This window comes from Mixophyes fleayi, chromosome 1 (genome assembly GCF_038048845.1).
Source record: "Mixophyes fleayi isolate aMixFle1 chromosome 1, aMixFle1.hap1, whole genome shotgun sequence".
NCBI classification, from domain to species: Eukaryota; Metazoa; Chordata; class Amphibia; order Anura; family Limnodynastidae; genus Mixophyes; species Mixophyes fleayi.
In genome coordinates, this window is record NC_134402.1 from 308,196,473 (window position 1) to 308,213,367 (window position 16,895).

The 16,895-nt window shown below is 41.8% G+C and overlaps 1 protein-coding gene across 1 annotated transcript in view; it reads right to left on the reverse strand.

Moving 5' to 3' along the window:
* Positions 1-16,895, reverse strand: part of CDH24 (cadherin 24) — a 59,480-nt gene that overhangs the window by 1,297 nt on the left and 41,288 nt on the right. Inside the window, exons 6-11 of the mRNA XM_075211386.1 lie at positions 12,635-12,822; positions 8,334-8,587; positions 3,982-4,118; positions 3,387-3,508; positions 1,090-1,198; positions 715-963 (exon numbers count right to left, since the gene is read on the reverse strand). Coding sequence (XP_075067487.1) covers positions 715-963; positions 1,090-1,198; positions 3,387-3,508; positions 3,982-4,118; positions 8,334-8,587; positions 12,635-12,822 — 1,059 coding nt within the window. The remainder of the gene's footprint in view (positions 1-714; positions 964-1,089; positions 1,199-3,386; positions 3,509-3,981; positions 4,119-8,333; positions 8,588-12,634; positions 12,823-16,895) is intronic.

Consider the following 16,895-nt stretch of genomic DNA (forward strand, 5'->3'; position numbering starts at 1 on the left):
GTGATATTATGTCTGTTTTAAGAAGGGCATATAATGTTATTCACAAAAAGGAGACATTAGAGTTAGGGGGAGAGTCAAATTGCCTCAATATCTGGCTGCACGCATTGTAGGCTATTATGGTAAGGAATGTCCTCTAATTTGAGCAGAGATTTCAGTCTGAACATCGCATAGATGTTTCTCTACGGACAGTTCCAGAGACATATCACACTGAACTGAATGTCCCCCTTAAGCTGGGTACACACTACAGGTTTTTCATCCAATTATCGTGCCGATCCCACTATATACGAACGTTTGGTAAGATATCGCATTAGTGTGTACACTCCCAGGATCATGTTTTATAATAACCAAAGCAAATCAGATAGATTGATCTGAGTTTATAAACTTTCTAAAAATCAGGATCAATGATGGAACTATGTCAGGTAAATGTGGAAGTGTGTATACACTCATGACCAGCAGTGTAGGCAGATCTCTATAAAGTGTGCAGAGTCGCAATCTTTTCAGCAGATAGTTATGACAGATGAAGAGCACAGATCTAAAGGTAAATTGTGTAGATGTGTACGCATGAATCTGCATGCTCATTGGGACTTTCAGTCGTTTGTAAAATGGTTACAGATATCGCAATATTCTGTAGTGTGTACCCAGCTTTAGAGTTAGTTTTTGATAACAGTATATGGCTATTATTGTTGTCAGAACAGATAGCAGTTGAGTAATTACCCAGAAGGCTAAATGCACAAGCCAATATGGCCAGCAGTGCAGGAGTGCTGAGTCCAGCCGCTGACCCTGTGGTCATATGACAGGTCAGGACAGCCCCACCTGCCTCACAGTGACACAGAGAGACTGTCAGAGTGTCGGTACTGCTAAGAGGAGGATCTCCACTGTCCTTAATCTCTATAGGCACTAAGAAGATGTCCCTCTGAGGCCTCCAGAAACTGCTGTGCTTCACCAGAAGAGACGCGCTTCCATCTAGTATGGAGACATAAGACATAACAAACTGCATTCTATGGAAAAAGAGAAGGATATAGGGTAAAGAGGGAAATAAACTGGAGAATATACACATTTTCAAAGAGAGGTGGCTGCTAGTGACCGCACCTTTGTTGTCTCGAAGGGTGAAGTTTCCATCCAATGTCGCACCCGGGCTTTGAATATAGAAAAGACCGTTTTCAATGTCTGCATCTCTCACTCTGACTGTCTGGATGACCTTCAAAAACATGGAGATAGAACATAACTCAGGTAAAGCCAGGTGGTCTCTTTTGTTGCTAATTGTGATAATGTAGAATACAGAAGAACACAGAAGACATTTATATACAAACTTATATATACACACTGGTAAAAATGGTAGCAATCTCCCTGTACACAGTGGCAGAATTACATTGGGATCAATGTGTCTAAGCAAATATGGTGTTTGAAATGGTTTTGCCATTTTTCATGACTGTATTCAATATACTTCTAACTTTGTTAGAAAAAATACAAATATAGGCTCATAGCACAGACCTACTGTGACCTTGTTGGGTCATTTCATCCCCCTGAGTCCTTCACAGGATATACAGGCAATTGATAAAGTAGATGGACATAGGCTATTAGTGCAATAAATGCATATTTAGGGGAAATATATGGTCTTAATATGTCCAATGTTCACGATTTTTGTAAGATACTTAGTAAAACAGTGTAACTTAAAAGTCAGAAGTAGTCTCAAAATTAGATTTATTTCCTCATTTATGGTTCTTAAGAGAACTCCAACTGCAAATAATATCTTCCAGTAACCTTGTTCCCACCAGGCCCCACTTGTATGTACAGCAAAGCAGACATGGGGTAAAGGAAATACTTTGGCACAGGAAAGTTATTCTGTATAACAGAACCATAGAATAAGTTAACTCTGCTTACTGTTCTTTTGTTATTTGCAATTTAAGTCTTACATGTTTCCTGCAGACATCTAATGGCTTTGAAGACGGAAATCAATGATGTATTGGGCTACAATATAAACACATAAGAAGACTGCCATATCTGCAGAATATATACCTTGATTACCACAATTTAGAAAAGTGATATTTTAATGTGTGTACGTTTTTGTGGTTTGTATGGTAACGTAACTGTGTTTCATATGAATTTGTGTCCATGACTGCACAGATATTACTGATCATTTCTGCATTTGGACGAATTTTAAGCAAAATTGGATGTATTTGGGCTCTGCCATTTTTTGCCATTTTTAATGTTTTGGAAGCATTCAGGATTCTTATTTCTAAATGTTTTTTTAATCAAAATTCTAAATTTGGTTGATTCAACTGCGAGCTTTCCCAGCATATTGCCACATAGGGCCATAAAAAGGATCCTTTTTGCTAGGTTAACTGAATTATATTGTAAATAACAAATTTGTCACATAACATAATTGTACAATACATAAACAACTTAATATGATAATAATAATAATAATAATAATAATAATAATAATAATAATAATAATAATAATAATAATAATAATAAAAAAAGATATAATTTAATTTCATACTTGATCAATATACCATATTTACACAATCTTAAATACAGCTTCCAGGTGCGGTTAATTTATCTAAATGGAGTCTAAACCTACTCCACCAACCCTGCATTTGACATGGAATCTACTTCATTTAATATTTGAATAGGGGAATTATTTAAAACTGTCCTTTCCTCATACCAGCTTGTAAATTTAAAACAAGAGGAAATCTGTAGTTTTAATGTGCTAGGTAATAAGTCAATAAAGCTCTCCCATATTTCGAAAAAGGAGCCTTCTCTGCTTTCCTTATGCAAAGCGGTCTCAAGCCAATAAATTCTAAATGCAAAAAACTATTTTGATTGAAATAAATCTAATGATGGCGTTTGTTCCTGTGTCCCCACTTGCAAAACACTCTTCCGAGCCACAGCCGAAATAATCAGAAGTAGTTTTCTACTTCCCCTCATTATATGAGAGGATACCATCACAATTCCCAATACCACCCATTCAGAAGACCAAGGAACATAGTTTAAAAGATATGTCAATGCATAGTGATGGATCTGTCGCCAAAAACGCTTAATATAGGGACATTCCCACATACAATGAAAGAGAGTAGCCCCTGAACTATGACATTTCGGACATAAATCAGATTCATTTAAACCCATAGTATATGCTCTTGTGGGTGGAGTCTTAATAGAAAATAAAATTGTTTAGAATTGCTTAATTACTCCAATTGGTTTTCCATTTTGAATGGTCTGAGCTTGGAAATTCTTAAAACATAATAGGCAACTAGAATTAAAATGTCACCATAAAATGGAAGAATAAACAGTATTTTATACTAAGCTTGTTTGGAAATATTGCAAATACCATAGAATATTTTTGGCCAGATTCCCTTTATGTTCACATTAGTGGCGAAACACACCTGTCCAGGTTCTGCATTGTCACACACGTGTGGTTTGTATTCCTCGGCCAGTGTTGGAGGATTGTCATTCACATCTAAGACCTGGATCACAACTCCAACTTGTGACACCTGGGAGGGGCTGTCTGAAACAAAAACACAACACAGAGACACAACAAAAAGAAAAAAAACACAACACAACAGCAAGACAAAACAAAACACACAACACAAATATATAAAAACACCACACAATACAGAAATACACAATAAAAAACGAACAACACAAAGAAATAAATTAGTGAGTTTGTGGATTAAAATACAAGATCCACAAAACTTCCCCTGAAGCTTGGTTGGCCAATGTGTTGTTTTCACTCCTTGTATGGTCTTAAAACGTCCACCCTGTGGGTGGCCAATGATCCCATCAACTGATACATGGGGCCCTTGTGCTCTGGTCACCAATAACCAGATCAATGTAATTTGTATATCTGGGTGAGCAATATCTAGATGAATGACTGAATTGTAGTATGTGTTGTCACCATGGCATTTTACTCCAATACTATTTTCCCCCAACCATAAAAAGTGAGTGGTCTCCCTATCACACATAAATGATCCATCTCACCGGTCTCACTAGCCGTTACAGTAATACTGTGCTCTTTTCTGCTTTCGCGGTCCAAGGCAATGGTCGTTCTGAGGGTCCCATCCTCCGGGTGTATTGAGAAGAAAGCTTCAGGGTCAGAGAGTGGCTCAATAGAGTAACTGATTCAAAGACAAGGTATTGAGATCTGTTAAATCAGAATTCCAATCAATGTTTCAAATGTTATGGATAGAATTAAGGATTATAGATAGGGACAGTGGCAGATTCAGGTGTTCCACTGCATCTCGGATTGTTTTACACTGTTACATTGGTTGTTTTGACATTTCTCTGACTCGGATGCTAGACATTACTGGTCAGCGCTGTAAGGGCTGGACTAATCTGCTGTTGGGATTGGTTGCTGATGTCAACGTTATTCACTGGTTTGCCTGTGATAGCGTTAGCTTGCCTGTGTTTGCTCGTGCTCTGTATTGTTTAGAAGTCTACTTGTTATTGGCCCTGTTTGTTTCCTGACTACACGTACTTGCCTCCAGCCTCTACCTCTGCATGTTACCATTGATGCTTCTCTGCCACCCTCAATGATCTCTGTTTATGATGCTTACTATCACAATAGGCCCACTAGGCCTGATTTTGGATTGCATCTGACTATTTTTGCCATTTTATGTTGTTGTTTTTTACTCCTAGTATACCTAGCCTTTTACCTCTATTTACTGCTCTTTAGTTTAATCTGTAATATATCTTTATGTGCACCAGTCTTCATATAAACCTATACTGCCACACAAGGGAAACTGAGTACCGTTGAGCACATAGCACTCTATGGAAAACTGGGGCTGCTACAGGTGAAGACCGGGTGCTGTTCTATAGGTTTATAGGAATCTAATGGCAAACATTACATATGTTAAATGTAGTCTTATTCAATTGCAGGCTTAATTTCTTAAAAACTAAATTCAAATAGAAGGTAGAAAGACAGACAGTTTTTTGGATGCATTATCTCACAGTGCAGGAATACCAATAAAAAGCTGCTGACAGGAGTCCTTAAATCGCAAATATAACAAAGGAGGGCACAGACATAAATATGAAGTATATGAAGTATATAAAATGGTATTGGTGTCTAGAGTGCTCTATTTAATACACAATTATTCCACATGACTTTCAGTGCTTTCATTCATCAAACTTAGCTATTTATTTAGAACACTTATATGAAAGGGCAAGCTACCAACAAGCCAGAATGAAACTGTCAACATTACAGAAGCTCAGAGACAATAGCGTACTGGCAGTCTCTACCCCTGATTGACGATAAACTCGCCAACTTGTTTATTGTACGTAAGATGTGGAAAAATTGGCATCAGTATCCTCTTACTCTATTGTCACCCTTCAATGACATAATCACAATATCTGCAATCCCTCTAATAAATGAAAGGAGTGGCAGATCTTATGCAGATATGACATTGTTAGGCTGCACAAAATATTTTCAATGATTTGAAGTTTTTCTCTGATCTGCAATCAAAATTCCAGGGATCAGCACATGCTCTGATATGTGCAATGTGATCTACAACAAATGGACTTTCCACAAAAAAACTAACTTCTACACTTTATAAAATACTACTCAGAAATGTCTGAAAAAAAAGCTTACGTGGCACGGGAGGTGTTGCTTAATAGCTCACAAAGGCTTAAACATTTCTGCACAGAATATGGTAAACTATGTATTGCCTACACAAGACAGGTCCCAGGACCCTCAGGAATGTCACAGAAGATTTTATTTGTCTGCTTCAGGATGCCCCAAGTTTTAACACTACTGGAAGAAGGGCTTTCTGGTTATGTTCTGGAATGTATTTAAATGAATAGTTCCACTTGGCACCAGAGATGAACATTCTGCGATGGCTAGGTGAGTTCATTCTTTGAGATGACAGCTAGATATCTTTTGTTTGTGTCTTGTAAAACGATTTCTCCCTATTAACCCTCTTTCACTTGAATATTGGAAAGCTAATGTAAAAGCACAATTACGTTATACAAGATTATGTAAAGCATATGAATAAGCACCTTGTATATGGTACTTTTTGGGGACAATGGATTCATGTTCTTAAGCCCAATATTTCAATATCAGCTAATACTTATCAAATCATATTGAATTAATTGTGATAATGCCCTGCAGAGATAACTGCAACATGTTAATGCAACTGTGTATGTCTTTTTTTTTTTTTTTTAATATTGTTATTTCATTTTATTTTGTTAAAATAAAATTGTATCAATAAAGAAAATATTTTTATAACATGTATGGTAAGTGTACCTATACCTCTTTCTTTTGTGCCACCAGCTCTCAATCCACCAGTTTACAGCCTCAATTGGTTGCTTAATAAGTAAATTACCGCTCATCTGATTTAAACAAGCAGGAGAGGCTGTCAATCAGGGCTTGATTATCCAATAGTCAACTAGGCTGCAGTCTAGGGCGCAAGGCTTTTGAGGAAGACGGGGTGTGCAACATTTCTCGGGGAACAAAATTGTGTCTGGGAGAGTTATAAACTGAAGTTCATTTCAAAATATAGAAAATTGTAAGGATTTAATCTTGACATAATCCCATAGTAAAGGCTGAAGACAAGGGGCCTGAGTCATTTTGGAGAGCAAAGCAAAAAGAAAATGAGTAACTTTGCGCCTTGGCAAAACTATGTTGCATTTGAGGGGGTGGTAAATTTTAAATGTGGGGACAGATTTATAGTTGGGGTAGGGCATGTCCTAGATAAACTTTAAATTTCAGTGTAAAAATAAAGCTATCAAGTATTTGTGTGCTACATGAAAAAGGAGCCAGTATTTTCCTTATGTGCAGAATAATAAAACTAATTTGCACCCCTTGCATTGCAACATGGTTTGTCCAGGATGTACTCCTTTTTTTGTCTTACTCTCCTTAATGACTCAGGTCCAATGAGTATAAGCGAGTAGGAGAAACAAGGATGTCAAGAGGCGCAGGCGTGACTGCTCCCTCCACATCTTCACCCTCAGTAGCGCTTATTTGTGCCTGCGTTCTGCTAAACAGTTCTGATTTCAATGAAAATGAAATGAGTGAGCAATATTGTTGTGTCCCTTTTAAATATCCAAGTGGATCTAAGTTTCAAAAACATAGAAATATAAAAATAGGTGGGGAGGGGGTGAAGGAAGGCAGTGGAGTAGAAGGCGAGTGGGCACTACAAGCATAATAGCCTAGGATGGGTTTTCAATATTCCTCACCTAGTTCATTCCAATGGAATGAGTAACAAATATATATACTGTGCTATGATCACTCATGAGGAGAAGCCCAGAGCATGGTAAACTGGGAAGGATATCCACAATCACTCCTCCCTGTTTGAATTAGGTGAGTGATAGTCTCGGGTACCTTAGAGCATGACATCCAACAGATATCAATTTAAAAGCAATGCATAATAAAAAAAACATTAAAAGGTATACTTAATATGCTTAATTACAATAAACATTACAGGTGTGGGCTCTATAATATTGGTGAAGGTTTTTTATGCAATTCGGAGCACCATGCCTAAAATCTACTAAAACAGATCTATAAATAACCCCTGCCTTTCCTCACACTGCCCCTATCATACTCCTCCTCATTAAATTGTTTAGCAGTGCTCATCACAGTGACTTCAGGAGGAGGTACGTCAGATAATGTCTTTGTCTATGACTTTATGAATGAGCAGCAGCAATTGTTTAACTTTTCTTTCTTTCTGGTTTTTGAAATGGTCTGGATAATGTGTTTTCCAATAAAATATGTCATACCTGTATATATAGAACATCCCTGTGTGGTTCTTGTATACATGGTTGCCAGCATAAAGAATTTAAATTATGGTAGAATACATGTATTTCTTTTATACAGTCCTAACATGGTGGAGATTGGGGTCATGAAGCTCTGTATCTATGGGGTAGAGGTGCCAGCAAAAGTGACCTGGTGTAGGTATCTAGTGTAGCAAAAACACTAAACCTAGGTTCACCAGTCTCCTCACTTCTCTATTTATTTATCATCTACAAATAGCTCACACCTCACATACATATTAAACATACCTATTACATATCTGTCACAAGCCCATCAGTGGAGCATTAATATACACATAACTATACACATTCATCTCACACATCAACCACACCCTGTCACTCCTCATACCATAATGGGAGCACCTATGCGCTGCAACCACCATGCTTAGTCAACACGAAAGTAAGGATGGTATCACACAGGTGCTGTGAACTTTTCCAGCTAAAACAGCGTTGGCGTTCATAGCACTCAAATCAGGAAAGTTATTTATATATATTTTTAGCTTTTTTGTGTGGTTTTCACATACTGTATAAGACTGAATGATATATGGCTTGATATCTGTTAATGTACTATTAATTAGACCAGTTACCTGACAGAGTTGCTCTGCAAGTCAGGGTCCCGGGCCTGGACAACCCCCACAAGACAACCTGGAGGTTGGTTTTCCAGCACACTTAAGGTATAGGGGTTCTTGGAGAAAAAGGGGGGTTCATTCACGTCCCCAATTGTCACTCTTACTGTTGTGATATCCTTAAAGGGTCCACGGCGAATATATTGAGGATCAATCATAGTGTTCATCACTTCAACACGAAATGTGAAAGAGCGGCGGGACTCAAAATCTAGAGGCTAGAAACAGTGAAGGGGCAGATCAGACAGAGATCATTGTAGATGAAGGTGGGCAGGTTGAAGAGAAGTTTACGGTTGTACAGTGCAGAAAGTGCAGTGTGGTGATGAGACAACAGGATACATTGGAAGAAGTGAGCAATGGACATCAGGTAACCCAGGCAAATACAAGGCTAAGTAGAGATATAAATAATGCAAAGCCTGGAGTTGGAGGGAGCAATACATGATGTATGTGTGTTTTTTGAAGAGGGCAGTACAATATCCACAGGATGGATAAGGAAAGAGCTGTACATGATACATTTTCTGGGAATGAAGGAGCAATATGTGATAGTAGAAAGTATACATGATATAGGTAAGGGCGGAACAAAATGTGATGCTAATCTTGGGGAAAGCAGGAGCAATATATCATGCATAGTCTGGGTAAGGGATCAGAAAAACATAATGCAACGTTTGTGTCGTGAGCCACAATACATGATGCATAGTCTGGGGAAGGAGAAAGAGCACTACATGATGCACAGTCTGGGAAAGGAGAAGGAGCACTACATGATGCACAGACTGGGGAAGGAAGAAGGAGCACTACATTATGCACAGTCTGGGAAAGGAGAAGGAGCACTACATGATGCACAGTCTGGGGAAAGTGAAGAAGCACTATATGAGGCACAGTCTGGGGAAGGAGAAGGAGCACTACATGAAGCACAGTCTGGGGAAGGAAGAAGGAGCCCTACATGATGCACAGTCTGGGGAAGGAAGAAGGAGCACTACATGATGCACGGTCTGGGGAAGGGAGAGGGAGCACTACATGAAGCACAGTCTGGGGAAGGGAGAAGGAGCAATACATGATGCACAGTCTGGGGAAGGGAGAAGGAGTACTATTATTATTATTATTATTATCATTTATTTGTTGGGCGCCACAGGGTTTTCGCAGCGCCTTACATAATACGAACAGTAGACCATACAGGGTAAACATCACAGAACAATAAACACTAAGTACCAATGCTTCGGAAACTCCGGGCAGACATATGGAGTGAGATCGGAGCAGAAGAGTCGGTATGAAGACAGGAGGGGAGAGGGGCCCTGCTCATACGAGCTTACATCCTAAGGGAGGGTGGACAAAACAGGCACGAAGGGAGGCAGTGATGCAATGGAGAAAAAGGGACCAGGTGAGAGGAGGGAGAACAAGCAGAGTGGATGAGGGGTTAAGTGGATGGTTGGTAGGCTTTCAGGAACAGGTGAGTTTTGAGTGCCTGTTTGAAGGAGCGCAGATTGGGAGCGAGACGGATGGAGCGAGGGAGGTCATTCCAGTGCAGGGGGGCAGCTCGGGAAAAGTCTTGGACTCGGGAGTGGGAAGAGGTAATGAGAGTGGAGGAGAGGCGACGGTCGTTTGCCGAGCGCAGGGAGCGAGCGGGAGTATAAATGGTAAGGAGGTTAGAGATGTAGGATGACTACATGATGCACAGTATGGGGAAGGGAGAAGGAGCCCTACATGATGCAATGTCTGAGTAAGGGAAAAGGAGCCCTACATGATGCACAGCCCGGAGAAGGGAGAAGGAGCACATGATGAACAGCCTGGGGAAGGGAGAAAGAGCACTACATGATGCACAACCTGGGGAAGGGAGAAGGAGCACTACATGATGATCAGTCTCGGGAAGGGAGGAGGAGCACTACATGATGCACAGCCTGGGGAAGATAGAAGGAGCACTACATGATGCACAGTCTGGGGAAGGGAGAAGGAGCACTACATGAAGCACAGTCTGGGGAAGGGAGAAGGAGCACTACATGATGCACAGTCTGGGGATGGGAAAGGGAGCAATACATGATGCACAGTCTGGTGAAGGCAGAAGGAGCACTATATGATGCACAATCCGAGGAAAGGAGAAGGAGCCCTACATGATGCACAGTCTGGGGAAGGGAGAAGGAGCAGTACATGATGCACAGTCTGGGGAAGGGAGAAGGAGCAGTACATGATGCACAGTCTGGGGTAGGGAGAAGGAGCCCTACATGATGCAATGTCTGAGTAAGGGAAAAGGAGCCCTACATGATGCACAGCCCGGGGAAGGGAGAAGGAGCACATGATGAACAGCCTGGGGAAGGGAGAAGGAGCACTACATGATGCACAACCTGGGGAAGGGACAAGGAGCACTACATGATGAACAGTCTGGGGAAGGGAGGAGGAGCACTACATGATGTACAGCCTGGGGAAGATAGAAGGAGCACTACATGATGCGCAGTCTGGGGAAGGGAGAAAGAGCACTACATGATGCGCAGTCTGGGGAATGGAGAAGAAGCACTGCATGATGAACAGTCTGGGGAAGGGAGAAGGAGCACTACATGATGCACGGTCTGGGGAAAGGAGAGGGAGCACTACATGATGCACAGTCTGGTGAAGGGAGAAGGAGCACTACATGAAGCACAGTCTGGAGAAGGGAGAAGGAGCACTACATGATGCACAGTCTGGGGAAGGGAGAGGGAGCAATACATGATGCACAGTCTGGTGAAGGGAGAAGGATCACTATATGATGCACAGTCCGAGGAAAGGAGAAGGAGCCCTACATGATGCACAGTCTGGGGAAGGGAGAAGTAGCAGTACATGATGCACAGTCTGGGGAAGGGAGAAGGAGCAGTACATGATGCACAGTCTGGGGAAGGGAGAAGGAGCCCTACATGATGCAATGTCTGAGTAAGGTAAAAGGAGCCCTACATGATGCACAGCCCGGGGAAGGGAGAAGGAGCACATGATGAACAGCCTGGGGAAGGGAGAAGGAGCTCTACATGATGCACAACCTGGGGAAGGGAGAAGGAGCACTACATGATGAACAGTCTGGGGAAGGGAGGAGGAGCACTACATGATGCACAGCCTGGGGAAGATAGAAGGAGCACTACATGATGCGCAGTCTGGGGAAGGAAGAAGGAGCACTACATGATGCGCAGTCTGGGGAAGGGAGAAGAAGCACTGCATGATGCACAGTCTGGGGAAGGGAGAAGGAGCACTACATGATGCGCAGTCTGGGGAAGGGAGAAGAAGCACTGCATGATGCACAGTGAGGAAGGGAGAAGGAGCACTACATGATGCACAGTCTGGGGAAGGGAGAAGGAGCACTACATGATGCACAGTCTGGGGAAGGGAGAGGGAGCAATACATGATGCACAGTCTGGGGAAGGGAGAAGGAGCACTATATGATGCACAGTCCGAGGAAAGGAGAAGGAGCCCTACATGATGCACAGTCTGGTGAAGGGAGAAGGAGCACTATATGATGCACAGTCCGAGGAAAGGAGAAGGAGCCCTACATGATGCACAGTCTGGGGAAGGGAGAAGGAGCAGTACATGATGCACAGTCTGGGGAAGGGAGAAGGAGCAGTACATGATGCACAGTCTGGGGAAGGGAGAAGGAGCCCTACATGATGCAATGTCTGAGTAAGGTAAAAGGAGCCCTACATGATGCACAGCCCGGGGAAGGGAGAAGGAGCACATGATGAACAGCCTGGGGAAGGGAGAAGGAGCTCTACATGATGCACAACCTGGGGAAGGGAGAAGGAGCACTACATGATGAACAGTCTGGGGAAGGGAGGAGGAGCACTACATGATGCACAGCCTTAATGAATAAAGTTACCTACTTTGCAAGTCACACTCACACTCCAATACTGCTGGGAATACACTTACATCTGTTTTGTGACAGCCCTGCCTGAAGATTCAAGTAAGTTGCCTGCAACATCTGAAGCTACTCCTGAGTTGATACCAAAGCTTTATAAGCATTTTTATCTATCACTCATAAAAGGACACAAAATTTTGCTGGGGCAAATTACCATCCATCCTTCCAGTTTTCATGTAATAAACTAAATAAGTTGTAACTACAAAGACTCAGCTAAAACAACAAGTAGACATTTAAAGGGAAACTCAACTGACAATTGGAAAGTTGGAAATTTAAAATAACAACAATCTATTCATAAATAGCAATTTCTTTCATATATAAAATAATGCTTGATTGTTATGTGTAATCACAATTATAACTGGCCCATATTTATGTAGGTTTAGATATGTTTGGCCCAACTTACCTTTTGTACTCTGAGAATGCCGTCTTGTCCTACAGAGTCTGCCATCACACTAAATGTGTCCCCAGCATCCCCATCCAGGATACTGTATGACATCCCTGCATTCTCGCCAATGTCTGGGTCATGCGCTCGCAGTCGACCAATTAGAGAGCCAGGAACAGTATCCTCTAAAACAGTGAACTGGTACAAGCCTGTAATAGAGCAAAGTGAAGTAAAGCTACAAGTGACTTTTTTGTTTCTTATCTCCTACATAAATATGTTATCTTTATCAGTGTTAATGAGCTATCTCCTCAAATACTGCAAACAGTGCAGATTTTATGTGTGTCCTTACTTGAGAAAAAAATGTGTAAAGTATGAGTTTATTAAGAAACCTGATTGTAATTGATTTATTTGTTATTTGTATATTTCTCTATATGGCTTTTAAACTTGGTTAAATTAAAAATCTGCTATCATAAATATATTATGCATCAATTAACCAACTGCTTAATTCAGTCCAGAATAATTTAATTGGGAAATGTGTAAAAAAACAGGAGTAAGGGAACATCTCTTGGATAATAGCTATGGGTATTGTATCAGCATGGAGCATGAGTGATGAATTTCCTGCTTTACTACTCAGCATGCTGCTCATAACTTTGTACCATGTTTAAAAAATAAAAGACTGTTTACTGTATGTGCAATTCTGGTACACAAGTTTAGTTTTTCAGGGATCATAAAACTGTATATACACATTTCATATAGACATCTGTAGATCCACCCACAATCTTTATGTTTTAGCCATGTTCATGAAAACCCATGTTCAGGAGCAATTCAACCACAACGTTCTTTTGCCATTGACCTTCCCTTCACCGGGACTGACACCATGAACACCTTTGTATTAATACACCACTCAGTGCTACAGGTCTATGAAGCTGAATGGACCACTGGGATGGCTTATACATTTGAGCGGTGTTGTTCTTTGAGTTGGGGAAGGGAGGAATTTGTCTGTACAATGAAAAAGTTGGCTGGACATCAATTTTTATTTTTTAATTTCCAACATATAAACATCAAGCAGTTTAAGTTTTACCTGAAGTTGCACAACAGCATTTGTCAGTGAGCTTGAGGAGGCCAATCACCCCAGAGAAAGTGTTCCTTACAAACATAGTTGTCTGCATCACAACAGCTATTTCAAGTTGCCTACAATTTTTTTCAGATAGCACCATATTCTAGGTACATATAACGTTTTTCATATGTAATAATGTCTTGTACCATATTTTGCCATTGTTGCACATTGGGGGCATTCTTAGGAGGCATATCTTACGGGTACTAGAGGCCTGGTGTATAGATACGTGCTTATGATGATGACACCAGCACCTAGCTGCTTTTGATTGGTTGCTTGTGTACCGACCCCTCCAGTTCATAGTACCTTATTCAAAAATTGCATTCTCTGGGCTTTGAGTACAGGATCAGTTCAGGCAAATGTGCCCAATTTGGACCTGGACCCAGACATATGTACGCTGTCAGTGAGGGGAGCCGCGATCAATCCAACATGCAAAGAAGCATGAAAAGAAGCATAGAAGGTAAGTACAGACTACAGAAAGTGGGGGAGGGGTGCAGAAAGAGAGGGCTACAAAAAACGAGAGCGACAGAAAGAGAGGAATACAGAAAAACGTGGAGGGCAGAAAGAGAGGGCTACAGAAAAACGAGGGGGGGGGCAGAAAGAGAGGGCTACAAAAAAACGAGGGGGGCAGAAAGGGAGGGCTGCAGAAAAATGAGGGGGTAGAAAGAGAGGGCTACAGAAAGTGAGGGGGCAGAAAGAGAGGACTACAGAAAATGAGGGGGCAGAAAGAGAGGGCTACAGAAAAATGAGGGGGTAGAAAGAGAGGGCTACAGAAAAATGAGGGGATAGAAAGAGAGGGCTACAGAAAGTGAGGGGGCAGAAAGACAGGGCTACAGAAAATGAGGGGGTAGAAAGAGAGGGCTACAGAAAGTGAGGGGGCAGAAAGAGAGGGCTACAGAAAACGAGGGAGCAGAAAGAGAGGGCTACAGAAAAACGGAGGGGGCAGAAAGAGAGGGCTACAGAAAAATCAGGGTCAGAACAGGGGTGAGAATAGCTAGTGGGCAGCAGGAGACATGTCAGTGTGTAACAGGTGAGTGATGTCCTGTTGTTTTGTTTTGTATTATTAAATCTAACATTTGGGGCCTCCCCTCTAGATATTCTGCGTTTGCTCCTGGGCAGCAGTGAAGACTGGACAGCATTCTGCTTCAGACATCAGTGCATCTGGACTGCAGTCTGTCACTCACCGGAGTGTGAGTGCCTCCACTCTGGTACGGGGTTCTCCATCTTTCCCGCTTACACCTGTGTTGAACCGCAGCCGTCCGCCATCCTGTCGCACTGCGCATGCGCAGGTCCCTTTAACAACTACACCTGACCACTAATGTGATTGATGGATCAATCACCTCACCCTACTTAAGGCACCTGCAGCTTTAGGTAGTGGCCTGATCTTGGAGTCTCATTCCCAGTGATTCATTCGACCTTCCAGCTCTCCCGCTGGAGCGGGCTTCTTTTTCGTGAAGAAGAAAGATGGGACCTTAAGACCCTGCATTGATTATCGGGGGCTCAATGCCATAACCGTGAAAAATAGGTGTCTGCAGTTTCCAAGCTGCTTCCAGCTCTACTCATCGGCGGTTCCCATACCCGCTTCAGCATTACTACTCAGCTGATCGTCTGCAGTTTCCAAACTGCTTCCTGCTCTACTCACCGGCGGTTCCCATACCTGCTACAGCGTGTCTACTCAGCTGATCGTCTGCAGTTTCCAAGCTGCTTCCTGCTCTACTCACCGGCGGTTCCCATACCCGCTACAGTGTGTCTACTCAGCTGATCGTCTACAGTTTCCAAACTGTTCCCTGTTCTACTCAATGGCGGTTCCCATACCCGCTACAGCGTGTCTACTCAGCTGATCGCTTCTTCAGCTTCCCAGCTGATTCCTGCTCTACTTGGTATGCATAACCACTATTGACTATTATTGTTTACTTGCATACCTATTGAACTATACGTGACTACTGCACTAAGGTACAGTTACCTATGATAGACTGTCTATGCTACATTGCCTGTTTACCCGGACAAGCTTCTCACTCAGCTGCGGTATGCTCTCATCATATTGACTTTGTTGTTACTTGCATGTCCGCGCTGACCCGCTTCTCCACGTTGCAGAGCCAGCTACTATATTGACAGACTATTCATTGTACTTACCCACTTGTGTTATACAAAACTCCTTTCCACACAGCTACAGTTTGCCATTTTCACACCACTCTCCTGCACCTGGACAAGTCCTCATTCCTCCTCACAGCAGTGGTACAACTTGCTACACGCAGACCACTGACTTCCCTGCTACCTACCAGCACCTGGACAAGTCCTCCTATCACAGCAGTGGTACAACTTGCTATACGCAGACCACTGACTACCCCGCTACCTACCTGCACCAGTACTACTCTTCCCAAAGATTTGCCTAGGGCGCCGGACAACCTTGCACTGGCTCTGCGGGCACGGTGCTTAGAGAGAAGTATTTGATTATCTAGCACAGAGGTGTTTGTTAGGAACCATTGTACAGTTTGTAATACACTAATACCAGATACTACATTGTAGAGTAGCTCAATAAGTTGTATAACATCAGTACAAAATTTTTTTTAATAAAAGATTAACAAGATGTGAATTCTGGCACCTTTTTACTTACAAAAAAAGCACTGACTGTACTGATGATAACGATCGGCAACACTAGTTGGCCACTTCTGATTGGCTGGTTGCTGATTCAGCACTCACACTGCTAGTGCAAATACATTCTGATGATGCTGATGATTGCATAACAACCTCAATAGCTGAGAGCGGTTCATTGATTGCTCACAGATATTTAACAAAATGAAGCAAACACTTCATTGTGGGGATGTTTGCAATACAGAAAAAAATAATCAAAAAATAAAGAGGTTATTTTACTTCAAGTGTCTGTTTCTTGATAAAAATGTTATCTTTCTATCATACTAAAATACGAGGATCTTAAATAATCTAAAACACCATTATAATTTAACGCATGCTACTAATGGAGCGTTTATTGACAATAAGGCTCTATATATCGTTATAAATACACATTACACATATATTAATACATGTTATTATAATTGGTGTATGTCTGGCATATATGCTACTTATTCAGAGCTGGACACATCATGACAGGCGCACTGTTCTGAATATGGGTGAAAATATATTCTTTTGTGTGCATGTGCTCATTATGCA